Source organism: Oryza glaberrima, chromosome 12 (assembly GCF_000147395.1).
Source record: "Oryza glaberrima chromosome 12, OglaRS2, whole genome shotgun sequence".
Taxonomy (NCBI): Eukaryota; Viridiplantae; Streptophyta; class Magnoliopsida; order Poales; family Poaceae; genus Oryza; species Oryza glaberrima.
The window spans coordinates 23,786,625-23,806,403 of record NC_068337.1 but is presented as its reverse complement, the minus strand read 5'-3'; the positions used below and the strand labels follow the sequence as shown (position 1 = coordinate 23,806,403).

General features: G+C 41.5%; 3 protein-coding genes across 6 annotated transcripts; all 3 read left to right on the top strand.

Moving 5' to 3' along the window:
• The first annotated feature begins 1,791 nt into the window (after positions 1-1,791).
• LOC127757883 (nuclear transcription factor Y subunit A-10-like) lies at positions 1,792-6,200 on the top strand. Of its 3 annotated transcripts, none has more exons than XM_052283475.1 (6): positions 1,792-1,909; positions 2,553-2,895; positions 4,016-4,116; positions 4,240-4,308; positions 4,851-4,994; positions 5,247-6,200. In XM_052283475.1, exons 2-6 carry the CDS (start codon positions 2,658-2,660, stop codon positions 5,628-5,630), a joined length of 936 nt encoding a protein of 311 aa, XP_052139435.1. In that variant the 5' UTR covers positions 1,792-1,909; positions 2,553-2,657; the 3' UTR covers positions 5,631-6,200. The 3 variants fall into 3 exon arrangements, with proteins under 3 accessions (XP_052139435.1, XP_052139436.1, XP_052139434.1); XM_052283476.1 differs by lacking the exon at positions 1,792-1,909 and adding an exon at positions 1,931-2,049; XM_052283474.1 differs by lacking the exon at positions 1,792-1,909 and adding an exon at positions 2,056-2,191.
• Positions 6,201-7,731: 1,531 nt separating this feature from the next.
• Positions 7,732-14,577, top strand: LOC127757230 (uncharacterized). 2 transcript variants are annotated; one of them, XM_052282705.1, is made up of 8 exons: positions 7,732-7,919; positions 8,004-8,790; positions 8,875-8,964; positions 9,070-9,165; positions 11,647-11,733; positions 12,722-12,780; positions 13,778-13,867; positions 13,981-14,577. In XM_052282705.1, the coding sequence occupies exons 5-8, from the start codon at positions 11,688-11,690 to the stop codon at positions 14,356-14,358; spliced, it is 573 nt and encodes a 190-aa protein (XP_052138665.1). In that variant the 5' UTR covers positions 7,732-7,919; positions 8,004-8,790; positions 8,875-8,964; positions 9,070-9,165; positions 11,647-11,687; the 3' UTR covers positions 14,359-14,577. The 2 variants fall into 2 exon arrangements, with proteins under 2 accessions (XP_052138665.1, XP_052138666.1); XM_052282706.1 differs by lacking the exons at positions 7,732-7,919; positions 8,004-8,790; positions 8,875-8,964; positions 9,070-9,165 and adding an exon at positions 9,187-9,354.
• Positions 14,578-15,304: 727 nt separating this feature from the next.
• LOC127758123 (GTPase LSG1-2-like) lies at positions 15,305-19,166 on the top strand. Its single transcript, XM_052283749.1, has 7 exons — positions 15,305-15,645; positions 15,774-15,863; positions 15,953-16,039; positions 16,428-16,521; positions 16,843-16,899; positions 17,413-17,492; positions 17,586-19,166. The coding sequence occupies exons 1-7, from the start codon at positions 15,377-15,379 to the stop codon at positions 18,718-18,720; spliced, it is 1,812 nt and encodes a 603-aa protein (XP_052139709.1). The 5' UTR covers positions 15,305-15,376; the 3' UTR covers positions 18,721-19,166.
• The last annotated feature ends 613 nt before the right edge of the window (positions 19,167-19,779 follow it).

Here is a 19,779-nt window from a genome sequence, read left to right as displayed (position 1 = left end):
TACAAACTCAGAACAATTGGGGTACGTACTAAATACCTCAATTGGATACTACTCCACCCGTCTCATAATATAAGAAGATTTTGAGTTTTTGTTTACATTGTTTGACCATTTGTCTTATTAAAAAAATTTGTGCAAATATAAAAAACGAAAAGTTGTGCTTAAAATACTTTAGATAATAAAGTAAGTCAAAAAAATAAATAATAATTCTAAATTTTTTTAAATAAGACGAGTGGTCAACTGTGCAAACAAAAATTTAAAGTCTCTTATATTATGAAAATATTATGAAACAGAGGGAGTACAGTACTAGCGTGTTAAAAAGATTCCCTGTCCCTCTCAATGGCAGATCTGACTAGACACCATCGTGTCCGTCCATTCTCCCTGATAACCGGATCAAATTATTAGCTACAGTAGTCAAAACAGTACTAGTATACTATACTGTACCGAACTTAGGTGAATCTGAATCATCGAATTAATTAATTAATATGTTGATGGCTATACCACAACTGCTAGATCACACCAGAACCAGATCCCTCTTTTTTTTTTCCTTCTATGTTAGTAATTTTCATTTATTCTGTTTTACATATGTATTTTTATTATAATCCTGCGTTTTTCTTTTTCAAGTCGTACGTTCTAAAGATGTCATAAGATTATTATCTACAGTAGTAAAAACATTGCATTGTACCCTTAAGCTTAAGTTACAGTTACACTGTCAATTGCACCCAAATCATATCCCTCAATAGCCGACATGGAGGGTACAAATCCAGAGTAATCAGCCATGCACAAATAGTGGCACTGTCCTCCTTCCATTTCAGCAATGGGGGATAGTAGATTTTATGGGAGCCAAAATGATTGGCTACAGGCAGCAATTGCTATACAAATGCTCCTACTGTTCATGCCTGTCTGACCAAATTTGTAGTGGTAGTAGTAGAATTAGTAGTTCTGTCAGTTGGCATGGCTCTGCAGACTAATCTTCCTTACCCAGCTTAGTAGCTCTAGCCAAAGTGCTTTTAGTGCTACTTGATCCTTTTTTTACCCCTCTTGGCATCATGATAGTGCACATTAAGAACCCATTTGCAGTGAGGGGATTAAACTAAATGATTCCAGCAGCGGGGAGTGGATGGATGGATGGATGGATGAAATGATTCCATTTGGGGAATAAACAAAACAAATTAAAAACTGGATCTTTGCATTGCATTGATGATGAGGACAACAGGAGGCTACTAGGCTAGTAGTGGGCATCACTTGTGGCAGATTAGTTTTTTTTTTTTTTTGAAGCTTGACAGATTAGTATTCAGGCACGATTCTTTCAGCGGAACGATTAAATTTTTATATAAATTGCTTAAATACTTTTTAAAAATAAATTGTAATGTAATAGTTAATTTATTCGGTTTAACCTTTATAGGATTTTCACGAGAAACAGTTCAGTTCCTTCCAAATTCCCGTGAAATTCCTCTAATCCAATTAAACCATGTTTAGTTCACCCCCAACAACTCTAAACTTTTAATTTCCATCACATCACATTTAAAACTTTCCTACACATAAACTTTCAAAAAAAATTTCAAACTTTTAACTTTTTTTTCAGGAACTAAGCCTTAGTCCCGTGAAATACCATCACAAAATAAGAAAATCTATCAGTAATCTGTACTATTTCAGAATAATTAAATTGTGCATCGGTAATCAGTACTCCTACTCCCTCCCAACTTTGGCTCTCATCATCAAGTTGGGAGGAAGGAGAGGCTGGCTTTTCTTGGTTTCAGTAGCGTCGCATCGCCCATTTATACGCGGCCTCCCCGTCCAGTCTTGTCTCCTCTCTCTCTCGCTCTCTCTTCTCCTCTCACCTCTCGCGCTTCTTGTTGTCATCTTCCACCCCATCAGAAGGCTTCTGCTGCTGCTGAAAGCCTGATGAAATGTGAGTGGGGCTTCTTGTTTCTTTCTTTGCTATACTCCACACTCCCCCGTGCATGCCTTGGATCCTTTCGGTTTGGTTTCTTGCTGCTCAGTGGGAGATTCTTGCATCTGCTGCACATGCACCTGCTGGCTGTGGCTGTGGTTGTGGCCTATGCTTACTAGTAGTAGTAGTAGTAGCTCACCTTGTTATTGAGAAGTTCTTGGTTTTGTGACTCCTATGGGTTATTGAAGTTCTTGGTTTCAGTTGGGAAGGTGAAAAGAGGATTTCTGGATTCTTGGGAAGGTTTGATCTTGCATTTATTCACCCAAGGTTGTTTGTTCATGTGGTTTGGGGGGTCTTTTTCTTTTTGTTACTAATAATTTACCCAAGTGTGAGACTTTGTGGCTCTTTTGATGCATATGTTTGTATGGTGATTGGCCATGGGTTCTTTGGTAAAGTTGGTTCTTGGTCTGCTTCATCTGCCTTGTTACTATCTTCCTTTTGCTAATCTTGTTCTGCTTAGATTGTCTTTTCTCTTGGGGCATCCTTTGCATTTTGGCTAATCTTGTCATCTCCTTCTGAAGTTTCACCTCTCTTCCTGCATCTCACTACCTGATTTGGTGCTTAGTCTAATCCAATTCCTTTTTGGTTCTTGTGATTGCAGTGGGTGATTAGGTGCTTAACATAATCCCAATCCTAGAAAAATACATTCGGAGTGGTTGCTGCTGAGCTCAACCAATCAAGCTTGTTGGGGAGGCAAGCAGTCACAATGATGAGCTTCAACAAGAGCCAAGAAGGATTTGGGCAGGTTGCTGCTGTGGCCACCCTGGCCTCCAATGGAGGAGGCTCTCTACCATGGCTGCTGTACGGCGAGCCACTGGGGCAGGGGAAGCCGGCCATGTCGCCGGAGGGCGTGGTGCCGAGAGCACAGACTCCTCTGGATCCTCCTCAGGTTCCAGCCATGGACAGGGGTGTCCCTGAAATTCTGTACTTCTCCATGGTTCCAGGTGAGGCTGCCTGTTCTTGGTTTCATGGTTTGTGAGTGAAATGGACTTGGTTGATGTATCTGTGGATGGTAACAGCAAAGAGTTAGGGAATTATGTGCAACATATGTGAGTGACATAGGGTTGGATTCAGGTTGCAAAAAAAAGAAAAAAAACTAAATATCTAAAATATCTAGTTTTGGTATAAAGTTGGCACTGATTTGCTGTTATTTCTTTGTTGCTTAAATGTGAAAATGGATTTGATTGATGTCTCTGTGAATGGTATAGCAAAAAGTAAGTACTAGGCAATTATATGCAACATATGTGAGTGACATAGGGTTGGATTCAGGTTGCAAAAGTCTAGTTTTGGTATAAAGTTGCCACTGGTTTGCAGTTATTTCTTTGTTGCTTGAATGTGAAAAGGTTTGATTTTTGGATGAGAGGTTAATCCCTGAGCCAAGGGTGTGTATCTCTGTAAGCACAACTAGTAGGCTTATTGCCATGTTATCATTAGATGGTTTTTTCGGTTGCAAAAGTCTATATAGATATGCAAGTCCAAAAGTAATATTAGCAGAAAATAATTAATATTACAGATGAAAGTATTGCCATGTTATCATTAGATGGTTTTTTCGGTTTTCACGGAAAGGCTGCTCGCATGTACTTAGGCAAATCGTGAAAGTACTACAGTAGGGATTAATACTGTGTAACAGTCATATATTTGGTTTAGGTTAGAAACTGTTGATGATTTGGTTTTGCAGTAAAAAAAAGATAGTGTCAAGCAACATGTGCCAGAGAAATGTTGATACTTCTGGGTTACAAAATTTTTTTCTTTGATACAAGGTGACATGACACCAAAGCAACTTCAACCCTTCTACATTAATTATTTACCGCACAATCTAGTATGGCTAATTTGGTCCCTCTGAAACTTATAATACATCATAGCCTGATAGGTCAAGATGGCATGAGTACAAGGACCCACAAATGTTTAAATTCTTCTTTTGACATTGGTTACCACATAATTGTGTTGGTTAGACTAGACAAGAACCTTGAATCATGCATGAACAATCTTTTGTTTCTGATAATAAGAGTACAGACCGTCATTGACTGCTTCTGTTTTATGATTGGACATCTAATTGCTTTTCAGGTAAAGGAGAAAAATGTTCTGAGCACTCAACTACTATTGCTCTGCAGTCACCATTTGCAGAATATAATGGCTGTTTTGAGCTGGGCCTTGGTCAATCTGTGGTAAGCTTTCCCCTCTATTTGTTTATGTTGACGCATTGAATAAAGATCATCGACCTTACAGATGAACATGCCCATTTCCGAATTTCCCTAGTGCTGAGTTGAGAAATGGCTTCAATGTTTCAGGTTCCCTCTAATTATCCTTATGCTGACCAGCACTATGGCCTACTTTCTCCTTATGGAGTGAGACCAACGGTATGTTTCTGTTGATCTCTGAGGAGTCATCTTGAGATTTTCTCTGACTCTGAAGAAAACACAGCTAACTGTAGCAACACTATCACCAAACTAACACATATATAGAGCACTTTGATCAATTGTGCCCTTGAATTCCACAGTTTGAACAGTCTTGTGCAACAATTCTTTTGTTTGCTGCAAATTGGTTTACTGTTTTTGTATGTGTTGGGATTTGTGAACATTGATTAAGCTCACCAGTGCTTTAATCAATCCAATAAATAAAGAAAAAAAATGCTTTAGCATCTTATTCACCAGTGCAGAAAGAACGGGTAAATAATAGGCAGGTATGGCTAAAGCTTTGGTAATAATAGCAGGCGCAGTTTCATGATGTTTGGACATACTTGCTGTTGCGATTTTTTTTCTCCCTCTTGGTAGTCCAGCAAAGATGTAAAACGGACTGTTTTTTGTTTCAAGCTGTAGTTTTTCAACTGGCATAATCTATTGAAAGCTCTAAATTATGCACGCTAACTAATATGTTCCTCTATTTTCTTTGTGGAATGCAGCCTAGCGGGCGAATTCTTATTCCACCAAATATGCCAGCTGATGCACCAATTTATGTGAATGCAAAACAGTATTCAGCCATCATTCGACGTCGCCATGCTCGTGCCAAGGCAGAGAGGGAGAATAGGCTGGTCAAAGCTAGAAAAGTAAGTCTCAACTTTCAACTGTCGATGGATTCTTTCAGTTTTGCAATTTTGTACATATCTTTGTAAGAACTTATCCTCCTTTTTAAAAATTACCATTGGGGTTTCCCATACTGTATTGGGCAAAAAAAGGAAAAGGAAAGAACTATCAATGAATCCAAAACTGTTGCCTAAGTGAGATGTTCTGATTCCATTTCCACTTTATCTCGCAGAATTTCTTCTCTTCTGCATTCATGTGAGTTCTCTTTGATGCAGCCATATCTTCACGAATCACGCCATCTTCATGCAATGCGTCGTGCAAGAGGCTCTGGCGGGCGCTTCCTCAACACGAAGAAAGAGGCCAATGGGAAAACCACTGGTGGAGGCAGGAAGGTGATGGACATCATCATCCCGCCTCTGTGCCCCGCCGCATCTCCCAGCTCGGAGCAGTGCAACCCAAGCAGCGTTTCCAGCCTGTCCGGGTCAGAGGTGTCGAGCATATATGAACACGAAGACATGGACCACTTCCATAGCTTTGATCATCTCCGGACACACTTTTTCACCCCGCTCCCGAGCCTCATGGACGTCGAGCACGGGGCTGGTAACCCCTTCAAGTGGACAGCAGCCTCTGATGGCTGCTGTGACCTCCTCAAAGCATGACTAGAGGGGGGATACACCGGGCAGCCGAAGCGGGCAAACACCGGCAGTTTCTGCTGGATACATTGCCCAGCTCCAGGTCAGGGATTGTCCCTGCTGGTATTGGCTGCCTGTAGGCAACTCATTCTTGGCTGATCGGTTCCGCTCATCGCCTACTTGTCCCGGAAACTCCAGCACCGGTTTCTGGGATCCTGCGGTGATCGGAACAACCCATCGCGTGTAAAAAAAAAATCATCTATGCTATGCTGTTACTGCTTGCTACCATTATCTGAACTGCTACTAGGTAGCAAGCTTACTCTGGCAAGGTAAATAAAGTCTGGAACTTTGAACTGGTTCCAGTGGTGATGATTGTGGTGTGCTTGTATCCTGATAACTATTGTGAGTTTGAGACCTGGCTTTGTTGATCTACTGAACTACTGTACTATGCTTGAAGTTTGTGTGGGCTTGGTTTGCAGTTTGTATTGTTAAAAAAAACTCAAATCTAGTGATGTATTAAGACCTTGTTTGTGTGTATCTTGTTAATGTGGTATATGTTCAAGAAGGCATCATCTGTTTAGGAGTGATATGCTTCTATATATCTGGATGATCTTGGTTGATTGATTCTTGTATTCTTTTCTTGCTTTCAACCTGGTAACTGATACTAGCAGAGAAACTGCATCTTTTTATTTTTTGCTGGTTTTCTGTTAAAATGGAGCAAGAAGATTATTTGGCAATGCTAAAACCTCGCATTACCAATTTTTAACCTATTACTAAAATTTTGGCAATGCTAAAACCTCCCATCACCAAATTTAGTACTAGTATAGAATTTGATACTATTGAAATTATCAAAATTTTGGTGCAGCGAAAATTGATTTCAATCCAAACAAAGCCCAAAGTTTTACCAATCTCCATACGATATCACTAAATTCAATGAACACCAAAAAGGAAGTCACTGAGGGTGTGTTTAGAAGGAAGTCGTGTGTTTAGTTCACGCTAAAATTGGAAGTTTCATTGAAATTGAAATGATGAGAAGGAAAAGTTTTTTTTGTGTAGGAAAGTTTTGATGTGATGAAAAAGTTGAAAGTTCGAAGAAAAATGTAGCAAGCTTTTCGTGGGTTTACCAAGCTTTTCACTTAACACCATCTAACCTTACCAAAATGTAGCAGTTTGGACAAGGGGCAAGGGGCAGTGGGTTTAGTCCTGCTTGAGTTGCTATCACCATGAATAGCATTTAGCCCATCCGTGGGAGGAGGACGAGGTGAGCACAAGGGGATAAGCAGCATGCTTGATCAATGCCAATAGCTTCGAGGAGAGTTCAGCAGCAACGCACAGCTGATTTACACTGCAACGCACTTCTCCGGTTAGCCGACGGCGGGACGACGCTATTTCGGCTTGCTAGATCACGTCCCTTTCAGTTGCCGTGTTTTTGGGATGCACTACGCCAGCCGTCGATAAGGGTGAGGTCCTCAATGACGGCCACGGCGAGTGGCGTCTCACCATGCAGGATGGTGACAAGGCAAGGGAATCGATTCAAATAGCAGCTAGTAATTTGTTGATGCTTTACATCAGGGATGAAGGCAACACATATTTATGGTTTGAGTCGTTGTTCTAATCTTGAGGCTGCGACTGTGGAGCATGGAGCAGCCAAGCTGATGTGTTCTGATCAAATCAAATCAGCGCATCAGTAGCCACCACCGCCACCAACGCTAGTGCGGCACGTTGGTGATGGGTTGTCGCTGACGGAGTTGGGGAAGACGAGCGGGTGTGGTCCAAGATGAAAAAAATGGTAAGATTAAGTGGTTCAAGGTGAAAAACTCAGCTAAAGCCTAGCCCATCTGCAACAAAGGGCAAAAATACATGGCCCAAAATGAAATTTACTCAAAAAAAAATGAAAGGAAAAATCTGGCTAGATCACCATTACTAATATCAGTGGCTCTCTGACATGATGGGCCACCCTGTCAGCCTCACATCGTCCCCATTTTGTACTAGTGAGGACTAATAAGGGTCTTTTTGTAACATTTAGTGTCCCTACCTTTCTTTCGGGATCCATTTTGTAAAAATACACTATCACTACAAATACTAGCGATCCCTACCAGGGTTTGCCCTATTTTTTTTTTCTCCCCTGCGCCGCCCTCGCCGCCGCCGCCTCAATCGGGCGAAGCCGCCCTCGCCGCCGTCGCGGCTGCGGCGGCGAGGGCGAGCTGCTGCGAGAGATCCTCCGCCGCCTCCCGCCTCGCGCGCGCGCTCCCGCTCTCGCGCAGCGGGGGACGCGGAGGAGGAAGTTGATGCGCGGATCCGCTGGGTTCCATGGTGGTGGGTAGTCTGTCTCTTATGGGTGAACCGTGATCATTTTACACTTCTGAATGATTTGGATATGTCGGTGGTTGTTGCTTGCAGGCTGCTATGGAATGGTGGAATTGCTTGGATGGCCACGAAGGAGATCGACGCCAATTGTTTGGCGACCTCTACGATAGAATCGCGTCGAGTCGGGGTGTTCTTTCCTGTTATTACTAGAAGTAGTTGAATTTCGTGATTGAACACGCAAGGAAGCTTGATACCGCGTTGGGGGTGTTCTTTCCTGTTATTACTAGGAGTAGTTGGGTTTCGTGATTGAACACCTAAGGAAAGGAAGCTTGATAAATGGAAGATAGTCCAGCAAGTTTTGAAGATGATCGAAAATTTGAGCGCGTCATAGTAACCGTCGTCCACGATCACGTCCGGTGTTGTTCATGGCATTAGGGATGGAGTCAGGATCCTTGAGGCGTATGCTCCTGTTGCATTGCTTCATGCCTTTCCTGCCTTCTAGGATGCTTAAGATGGTGGCGAAATCAGGTGCTTGGGAGTTCGTGAAGCGGTCATAATCAATTTCACTCTCCGTAGTACTTTCTCCGGTGTCTTCCCTGTTGCTTCCTTTTGGAAGAAAAGCGTCCTTTAGAATCTCTTAAGAGAGTGCACTTTCTCCCTCTCCTGCCATCAGTAGTGCCTTTATTTTCGCTTGGTTTCCGCATCATCAGGTGGCACTTATAGAAATTATTTAAGGGAGGAAGAGGCATTGTATGGCACTTATAGAAATTATTTAAGGGAGGAAGAAGCATTGTATGGCATGATAGAAATATCCTTATGGACAAAACTAGGACACTTGCAAGTGTTCAGTGGGGGTCACCTTACCTTTTATGCCTGCCTGGTGAGGCTCATCTTAACATTGAGTGCCTTCTTCCCCTTTCTTGCCTTGGCACCGACTTAATGCATTTGCGGTTCTTTTGCTTAGTCTGCATTCATGAATGGGATTCCTTCTCCTGCACCACTGCCATCTTCTCCAATGGGAAATGGAGGCAAGCGTCCACCCAGTTCCATGGTGGTGAGTAGTTCTATATTGTCGTCGTCTGTCTCTTATTGTGAACCATGATGGTTTCACATTGCTGGATGCCTGGATGAATTGAGTGATTGTGGTTGTTGCTTGCAGGCTGCCATGGAATGATGGAATTTCTTTGATGGTCACAAAGGAGATCAAAATCAACGGTTGGCAATCTCTACAGGGATGATGAACCAGGCTTGTAATGTTAGTGCTGTGTTTCTACTGCTTGGTCAATGATTAGTACTGCTGCTTGTTTGCATGTCATGTCACTGGCATTTAATTTGTGAACAATGAAAATGCACAGGCGATATTAAGTCTATGCATTTTATGGTTGGTGGTTCTGGTTCTACAACAGGATAGCATCAGGGTGTTCTTTCCTGCTATTACAAAAAGGTAGTTGATTTTCGTGATACAACACACAAGGGAGCTTCATAACAGTTTTTGGCAATCGATAACAATCCGTCATCTCAATGATTAATAACATTTGTTGTCATGTGAAGGGCTGTAGGTTTGATTATAATCATTTGAGGACCTGAGGTGATTTAGCCTTAAAGTTCTTCCTTTTGGTTCAAAGTTCCCAGACCTCAAAGAATAATCATCGGTAGTCCCATAGTATCTGACAAACTTTTAAATCTCTTGATTAACATGCCCAGAAATTTCCCTGTGCTTTATCTTTCTATAATTTGCACTTTAGTGTACAAACTATTTGTGATTTGAGTTTTGAGATCAAATTAACTATTTCAGCAGCGACCATTCCCCCTCCCTTTTGTCTTTGTTTTCTTTATACAACAGTTTTAAGGAGAGTATTTCATGAATGTCTTAACTGTGGTTTGAAGTTGCAATAGTCAAAATAGTGAAATGCCAGCATTTTCTTAAATTCTCTAATAGAAAAGGTCCAGCATGGTGAACTAGTGTCTTTTCCGAAAAGGTAAAAAGGAAGAAATTCTGGCTTCAAATTGCAATATCAGGATGAAAGTATTAACATTCTTATAACAGATCTCACAAAAAAATAAGGAAACTAAAGTGTGTAGATGCTCAAAGAATTAGCTAGATGTGCACATGCGTAACCATCCATATATTTAGCACAACAAACTCCATTTGTTTGCGGCTGTTGAGGATTGTGGAATGGGCCAAACTGGGACAACATGTATACAAGGAAGCTATACAAAATATGCAGAAAACACCCCGCACTATAGAATTTACGCAGGGTTGATCGGTTGTGCTTGCTGTTGCAGCCACAGCCGCTGCTGCAATTGAGATTGGCTGCAGCTGGCAGCAGCTGCACAACAGCCACAGCAATCACCGCAGATCACCCCCGCAACTAGATAACGCCTCGAACAACAATATATAGTAATTTCAAATTGGGTAATCTATCTCAAAATGCATGGTATTGACATCTTATTCACATTGAAATCATATACATCCATCTATCAAATTAATTATGCATGATATCACTAAATACCAAATTTACCAAATTAACACTAAACAACGAGACAACTTTAAATTCTGTTGTGAAATATGACACGATAAAACAGTGCCAAAGTGACCTGCTTGGAAAACTAAGTACTACATAGTTCTAAGGCATTAGGATTGACATCTAACGGTGTTGAAAAAAAGGGATTGGCATCTAACACTTAATAATAGTATCAATCATTGAACAAAGGTGTACATATCATATATATTCCCTTTCAACAACATTACGGCCTAAAATTTCTATGCAATATCACAAGGTTATAGAATGCTAATTTAGTATGCCCTTTTTTTTTGGAGAACTAAAAGATTTGTGCATATTGTCTTTAAAGAAGAAAGACGTTCAAGTTCAACCCACTTAGTTAGGAAAATAAAATGACATAAAAATAATTGGAACAGATGTACGCTTGTTTACTTGGTTCAATAAAAGTGCTATGTGATAGTGTGAAACAAACACCTTGTAATTTGTGATAATATTTCGGTGAACCCAGTTCAGTTTTAAATTTGGTTCCATGTACCAATGCATTTGTGAACTCATGGCATGGTGCTATTTTAGTGGTATGAATGCGATTGTCACTATTTTAGTGAATGTGGTATGAATGCAATAATTTTTTTTGGTGAATCCAGTTCAGTTTTAAATGTGGTACCAATGCATTTCTTAACGCACGTCATGGTGATATTTTAGTGGTATGAATGCGATTGTCGCTGGTAAATATTTTTCTTGGCATTTAATTGCATGCCCAAGATCTGTTCTAGCATTTAGTACTAGTGGTAGTGTAGTTCTTTCTACATCATGTTTTGTCGCATTGCGGCTCGGCAATTAAAGATAAGGATGCTGGAGATGGATTTGTTTGTCATTAAGAGTCAATCTGCATTAAAGCTTTGGGAGAAGATTATTATGGATTCCTTTTTTTTCCTATTTATATACATCTCTCCGTCGAGTCTTGTGCTCTCTATATATATCTATCTCTCAATCTCTGACTCTTACCTCTATCTCACTCTCTCTCACTCTTTGCGTGTTTCCTCTTACGGTTTGATCTTCCTGTTTCCCCTTTCCTGTAAGTGATTCAAGTGAATGCGAGTTTTGTGTTCCTCTTTGAGCATGTCTAGATCCCCGTAGATACTCTACTGCTTTCTATGTGCTTGGTTAGAAATTTTGAGATTTTTCTTTCATTTCTACCGCTCACTCCATCATTCTGGTGCTTGGTTATACAGTTCTGTTGCTGATTTCTTTGGAAGACATAACGGCAGGCTTCATGGGGCACGATGGATTTCAGACGGTTGCTTCAGCCATGTCTCAAGGTGACAATGCTCTATCTTTATTCATATTAGCAGTAGGCCTATTAATGGGTTCAGGCTTAAGGTGTAGTTAGGCTAAAGCAAATAGATCGTACACAACTAAGAAGCTTGTCTTGTTTTTTTATGTTTTTGTGTGGTATGTTATGGGTTTTGTGCCTATTGGCAGCTGAGCTCACCTACCTAGGTCGAGCAATGTTCGTGTGAACACAATGCAATACAGTTTTTCTTTTTTAAGCCACAGGTCAATTGCTAGAAATATTGTCGATCTTATTTGGAATATGGGAGCTTCTTTAGGAATTGAACTGTTCCTGGAGAAATTCACATGTTCTGAATAGGCTGAGTAAAATAGGATCTTGTGCCTAATTGGAAGCTTGTAGCTGGGGATTATTGCTTTATTTGTCAAATTCAGCCTTGCTTAGCCTGATTTAACATTTAAAAGGTGTTCTCCCATTATGTTTATTCTACATATTACTACGAAAATCGAAATATACACTTATCTGAGAAAGATTTTCCATCGTCATGGATGTGGGAGTTTCCCAGTTATTGTTATAGAAATCATGCTTGATGACAACTTTGTTTTTATCACTGAATCATTTCTTTTCCAGGACAACCCTCATATAGTAAAAGGGGTTTTAGTTCTAGTAGCTTCATCTGGATTTCTTTGCATCGTGCATAGATCTGACTAGACTACAAGATAACCATGTGCAAAATAGTACTGATTATCTGCATATAATCATGACTAAGCTTTTAACAGTTTTGATAGGGTAGAAATCTTAATTATAGGTTTTGCGGAAAAATGTCCACATGAAGAGGCAATTTGGGTAGTTTTCTTTTGAAATTTATAGGGATTTAAGTTATCCATGGACAGCTGAAAATTTGTATTGATCTATTCATTTCACCTGTTATTAACTACTTTTACCGTATATTTAAGGACCCCTGATGGATTTTATGGATATTTGAAAATATACTAAAGCATCATTTCGACATTTAGATTCAGTTGATGGACCTCAAGTTTCTGGGAGCAGTGCCACGAGTATTGGTCAGCCCAAGGTATAAAGATATGTCCTAACCTTGTTTACTTAAAAGAATGAATACACATTCAGCTTTAGTTCATAATGCATTTGGTAATTTACCACGTTTGCAACGCCTTCCATTATCCTATTACCAGCTAATGCTCTTGCCTTGACAATTGTCTTCATGTATATGTGCACTAGGGCCTACTTCTCACTGAATCAGATAAACAATAAGTTCTAGTTTTCACATGATGAATCACTAACACAGTTTTTGTTCTGACTAAATTACCTTTACATACTCAAAACTTTGCTCTAGCTTGATCACAAATTGTGTGGGGTACTATCATTAAGGCCTTGTTCGGTTACGCCCGGATTCAATCCGGACCGGGAATGACAAGTACGGTAAGAAATTTATATAGATACAATGAGAGGCCGGGATTTATTCCGGGCCGGGAACCAATTTACTTATGATAGGACCAATAAGAGACCGGGAATCAATCCACTAGTCAAGAGGTGTGGAACTAATCCAGATGTTTTGTTTTCCCTATCATGAGTAAATTGATTCCCGGCCTGGAACAAATCCCGGTCTCTCATTGTATCTATCATAAATTTCTTACTATACTCTTCATTCCCGGTCCAGATTGAATCCGAGCGTAACCGAACAAGGCCTAAAGCAATATACACATGAGTTCACTTCAAATATTGTACCAACACTTCCTAATTGTTTCAGTTTGATACTACCTGTTTTGATGTTGGAACTATAAGTATCAGTACTATAACAAGCATGATCATACAACCTTACTTGAATACTCACGTTAATTTTGCACTTTGGTAAATAACATAATGCTCATTCTCAAATATTTGAATTTTGTATTTAATTTTTCATATTTATGTGACACAAACTTATTAAGAGAATGGCCTATTGGAATATCCTGTCATGATATAGTTTAAGTTTTATATTTTGACTGGAGTAGCTGTTGGAGGAACATGTGGTTTTGTATGATCTCAGGCCCAATCTCTTCTCTGAAATACAGAGTAAGCGCAGGACTGGTGACAAGGCAAGAGGGGAGAAGAAGGCACTCAAAGTTAAGATTAACCTTGCCAGCCCGGCGAAAAAAATTAAGGTGTGCCTCACTGAACTATTGCAAGGGTCCTATTTTGTACATAAGGGTGTTTCCATCATGCCATACAGTACTTTCCCTTCAATAATTTCTGTAAGTGCCATATGATGATGCAGAAATCTATCAAAAAGAAGGGCACCAAGAAAAAGGGCACTGTTGCTGGCAGGATAGGGAGAAAGTGCACTCTCTCAAGAGATTCAAAAGGACGATTTCTTCCAAGAGAGAGCAAGGGGGGAGACATCGGAGGAAGTGCTACGGAGAGTGAAGTTGATTATGACCGCTTCATGAACTTCCAGGCACCTGATTTCGCTACCATCTTAAGCATCTTGAAAGGTTGGAAAGGCATGAAGCAGTGTAACAAGATTAGGCGCCTCAAGGATCCTGACTTCGTCCCTCTCATGAACGTCATGAGCAACACCGGATATGTGACCGAGGATGATGGTCACTATGATGTGCTTAAAGTGTTGATGCATGCAGATGGTTGGTCTGCATAGTGATCTCAAATCAAAACATTCAGGCCTATAGCCTTGTTGCTAGAACAGGGGTTTCTTCTTTCACCTTTAAAACTTGATGGACTTTGTCCATTTATCTTAGAAATTTTGTTGCCCTTGAGTCGGTGGATATGTACTGGGAGTATGCTAAACTTTAATCAGGTTGTATGGAGCTGGGTGATTTAATGGTGATAATGCTAAATCTTGATACTAGTTATACCTTTTTGTATTTGCGTCAACTTTCTGCTTTGTCAATCTGCTGGTTTGCATATGTGTAAAATCTAGCAGCAATACCTAAAATTTGCGATCTTCTACTCTGAAGAACTAGAGGCATGTTTATCATGGCTCTTGACTCCTAAAATTTCTAAGAGTTGATCCAGTTTATAAGGGAAACCGGACCTGAAAATCTTACATCGGCACGGTTAATTTATGGATAACTGGTGAAAACCCTGATATTGTTATACTGAACATAAGAACAGTAGTCCAACAAGGAAAAAAACTCCTAAAACGAAGCCTTCAAGAAGGTTACGTCGACAGAACGACGACATCGTCCGATCCAAACGAATTTAAGATTTTCATTTGGAGAATTCCCTTGAAGTGGAGTTAAACGAGAGCTCCAATAGCACCGGCAAGCAGAGCAAGGCTTTCACCTCGGAGTCTCCAGCAACCATAGCGGAAGCCACCAAATACAAACATAGATTTGAAACACTTCAATTTTATTTACCCACAAAGCTTATATTCTGAAAAGAAAAAACGCTGGTTTCGTTGTGTAAATCGCTTTAAATTTGAGTGAATTATGACCTGGGAGCATTAAGAAGTTCTTTTTTTTTCTGAACGATTTTTTGTGTGCTGCTGCGTCATCCCATACGCCTCTGCCCGGTGGGGTCCTCGTGTCAGTGAGACGCGCAAGACAGAAGAAGACGACGAACTCGAATTGCTCGAGCGCCTTCGTCTTCGTCTTCGCTTCCTCCATTCCTCGCCAAAAACCCTAGCGGATTCCGACGACGAACTCGCGGCGGTGATGGCCGGCGGCGGCGGCGGCGGGAGGAAGGAGAAGGGGGAGGGGCTGGGGCGGGCGCTGATCCGGCAGCGGAACAAGGCGGCGGCGGCCGTCAAGGAGAGGGGCGATGCGCTCGCCTACGCGCGCCGCCGCGCGCAGCCGCTGGAGTCCGTCATCGAGGTCAGCGACATCGACGCCGTCCTCGAGCGCGCCGCCGAGGCCGACCGCCTCCACTCCGCGCTCGCCGACGCCGCCGCCTCTGTCTCCTCCTCCGACCTCGTCATCGACCTGTGAGGCGACCGCTTCTTCTCCCCCCCTGCCTTGATAATTGAATTGAATTGCCCTCTCGGTGCTGAGAGAAATCCGCCTTCTGTTTGGTAATTCCAAATTTTAATGGTCGGGGGTTGGCTGGATGCAGGGATGCGACGGGGGAGACGGATGAGGAGAGGAGGCGGATGCAGAAGGAGCAGGAGGCTCTGCACGCTGGCAGCCTCAGGGTCCCGAGGCGGTGAGTGGCTGTGCTCGCTGTTTAGTGTTGGTGGTGTTCTTCATGTATGTGATTTTTTATTTATTGTGTGTTGTGAATTGTGATGGTAGGCCACCATGGAATGCTCGGATGACTGTGGAGGAGCTCGATGAGAACGAGAGGCGGGCCTTCCTGGTTTGGCGGAGGAATCTCGCAAGGTTGGTGCTATGCCCGAGTTGTAGCTTATTCATTATGCTTGCAAATTCATAGTGAAATGGAAATTCACTTGCAAAAGCGTGTTTGGGACTTTGGGACTGATATCCAACTATCAGCATTTCTTATCTGGTTATGGTACAAGATAAGACTAATGCGAGGATGAGTTTTCTCTTGAACATTTCTGTTTGATATCTGAGTAGCTGAGTTGATCATGAGCAGTTGTGTTGCATATTTGTTTCTTGGGCAAATTAAACCCACTATTATTTATGCATAGGGTGTAAATAGCATATGTTGGTTGTAACAATTCAAAAAATGTAGTGCTTAATGCCTTTGTTTGTCAAATTAAATGTTTGAATATAGACACCTCATGAGAGTGATCCATTTCTGCAGATTGGAAGAAAATGACAAGCTTGTGCTTACACCCTTTGAGAAGAACATTGACATCTGGAGACAGCTCTGGAGAGTCGTTGAACGTAGTGATCTGGTGAGTAATGCTCAACCTTCACTATCAGTTTCACCCATCGCTCTTGTGGTTGATTGCTTGCCAGTACTTATGATACTAAAACTAAGCATTTCTCTAAAAAAATAAGTAATACATGCATTTTTAAAGGTGATGCTTTGCAAATTTTGGCTCACATATTGACTTTGCTTTCAATGTTCTGTAGTCTTATTACATTTTTTTCCCTGGAAGTGCTACTCTGCTGTGCTCAATCATATTTGTTTTTACTGGATTGAAGAGTAGAACCTCTTCGGATTATTTTTAATACCTAATATACTTACTTTTATTCTCTCTTCTTCCATGAAGCTGGTGATGGTAGTCGATGCTCGGGATCCCTTATTCTACCGCTGTCCTGATCTTGAGGTACTTATTGTGGTTTCTGGATAGTATTTTTCACATTCAAGCAATATCTAATACATGTAGCAAATGGGTTGTGGCTTCTCCCTGGTTAATGATCAATGCTCACCTATCACGCGTTGTAGTAGTAAAATTGCTCGAGAAATCGTATTCATGAATTCTCCTTCAGAGATTAAATGTTCAGTAACTTTCTTATCATTTTTTGCAATAGCTATCCACCTAGAATGTTACTGTTATCTGGGACAAGTAGAATGATGGTCTGAAAGATAACCATGCTATTTCCTTTTCTGCACAAAACATCAGAAGCAATTTCAATTTTTTTTCTTTTGTGTAACATGAGAAAACAAGTGAATCTCAGCCACTCCCAATAGATCTTCTTTGTAAACACTGTTATTCTTTTATTGAGTGTGTTTGTACTGTTGTTGCATTCAAACTGAACTAAAGTGTCCCACCTTATGTATTTTATTGGGCATCCTGCTGCTTTCTTTTCAGTCCTGTGACATTTCTTTCTCTATGTAGGTATATGCAAAAGAAATTGATGAACACAAGAGGACAATGCTTCTTGTCAACAAGGCTGATCTGTTACCAATGAATATCAGGTATACACTGCTATGTCACTTGGTTGATATTTAGGTGGCATCTTTTGTTGTCTATATTTAACTGGCGTCACTCTAAATTTGGTTAAAATGCAGGAAAAAATGGGCAGACTATTTTAAGGCGCATGATGTTCTCTATGTTTTCTGGTCTGCTAAAGCTGCTACTGCCACATTAGAAGGCAAAATGTTAAGTGGATACTCTGAACAAGATTCTGCTTCACTTGATTTGGACACCAAGATATATGGCAGGGATGAACTCTTAAAGAAATTGCAAACCGAAGCAGAATTCATTGTAGCACAAAGGAGGGCCTCAGCCATCAAAGAGGACAGCAGAGCCACTTCCTCAGATTCTGTTTCTTCAGTGGCTAAGCATGTTGTTGTTGGATTTGTTGGTTATCCAAATGTTGGAAAGAGTTCGACTATCAATGCTTTAGTTGGTGAGAAGAAGACCGGTGTTACTCACACACCTGGCAAAACAAAGCATTTCCAGACATTGATAATCTCAGAGGAGCTCACTCTGTGTGATTGTCCTGGTCTGGTCTTCCCTTCCTTCTCAAGCTCAAGGCATGAGATGGTGTCATGTGGTGTCTTGCCAATCGATCGGATGACAAAACACCGGGAAGCTATTCAGGTGGTGGCAGATCGTGTCCCAAGAAGTGTCCTTGAACAGATTTACAAGATAACTCTGCCAAAGCCAAAGCCATATGAATCGCAGTCGAGACCACCAACTGCTGCAGAGCTGTTGCGAGCCTACTGTGCATCCAGGGGGCATGTTAGCCATGCTGGACTTCCTGATGAGACTAGGGCTGCTCGACAGATTCTGAAAGATTATATCGATGGTAAAATCCCACACTTCGAACTTCCTCCTGGCATGGTAGATACTGAAAATGAACACGAAGAAACCTCTGGATTAGAAGGTCCAACTACTTCAGCACACAAAGAATCAGATGGTTCTGATTCCGATGAACAGGATGATACAGTTGATCCAGCACAACCAGATATGAGGCATGTCCTTAGTGACCTCGAATCGTTTGACCTGGCCACTGAAGGGTCTAAACCTGCTGGGAAGAAGAAGAAAGAGGCATCCCACAAGCAACACAAGAAGCCCCAGAGGAAGAAGGACCGGTCATGGAGGGTCGGCAACCACGGCGGCGATGGAACTGCGGTCATAAGGGTGTACCAGAAACCAGCTGTTAGCCTCTCTGCCGTCGGTGCAAGCGACAAGATCTAGTACCCTGACGAAATTCTGTGTTTTCAAATACACTTGGCACACATGGGCAATAAGGTCTTTGCTCCCTTGATTTTTCTGGAGACCCTGACCTTTGCATATGCAAAATCAAGAAATCTGGTTTACGCCTGCCGTGTTGAGTGGTAGGGGAAATTTTGCTGCCTGCGAACCAAATTGCCGAGGCTTGCTTGCTCTGGTGGATGAGAGATCGGAGACGAAAGCTATATAGAAGAAGAAAATTTTCTGTTTTATTTCAGCTTTTGTTCCCCTGGCATTATATACAGCCAGTGTGAATTGTGTGTGATATGTGTACTGTTTGTTCCTCCATGAATGATCAAGAAATTCACATAGAAATTATAATAACTTTTGACCAGTTTTGTTCATCTCATTTGCTTCAAAATGTTGCACACAAACATTATACTAGTAGGATATTATCACCACAACTCATATTTCTGACATCTGGAGATGGACAAAACAGTTACTACTAGTAGTAGACAGCTAGGCTCTATTTAGATTCTAACTTTTTTTCTTTAAACTTCAAGCTTTTCTGTCACATCGAACTTTCCTACACACATAAACTTCCAACTTTTCTATCACATCGTTCAAATTTCTTCAAACTTCCAATTTTAGTGTGGAACTGAACACAGCCAATCACCAAATCCTACATTTCCGATCGTACGGACGAACCAAGCTGTCCTCGCAGACGGCGGTGATGATGAACTCATCGTCGTCACCGGACCACGAGCACACCGTCTCCAGCGTCATGCTCCGCGCGTCGTAGTACCCCAACGCCTTGCCGGCGTCGAGCAAGACGCGGCCGTCCCTGCCATCGACGGCTATGGGCACCACCAGCTCCGCCGCCCTGGGCGAGAACGCCGGCCACCGCGCGAGGTCTATCACGTGCAGTATTAGAGTTTGTGTTGAATATGTGTACGTAGTCGGTTACAGTTTAGGACTTGGAGTTGTACTAGGTATAGGACTAGAGTATGAGTCAGACTCTATCCTAGGATCTCTCATAAATAGAGGGGCGTGCCTGTTGTAACCGCATGGCGACTTAGCATA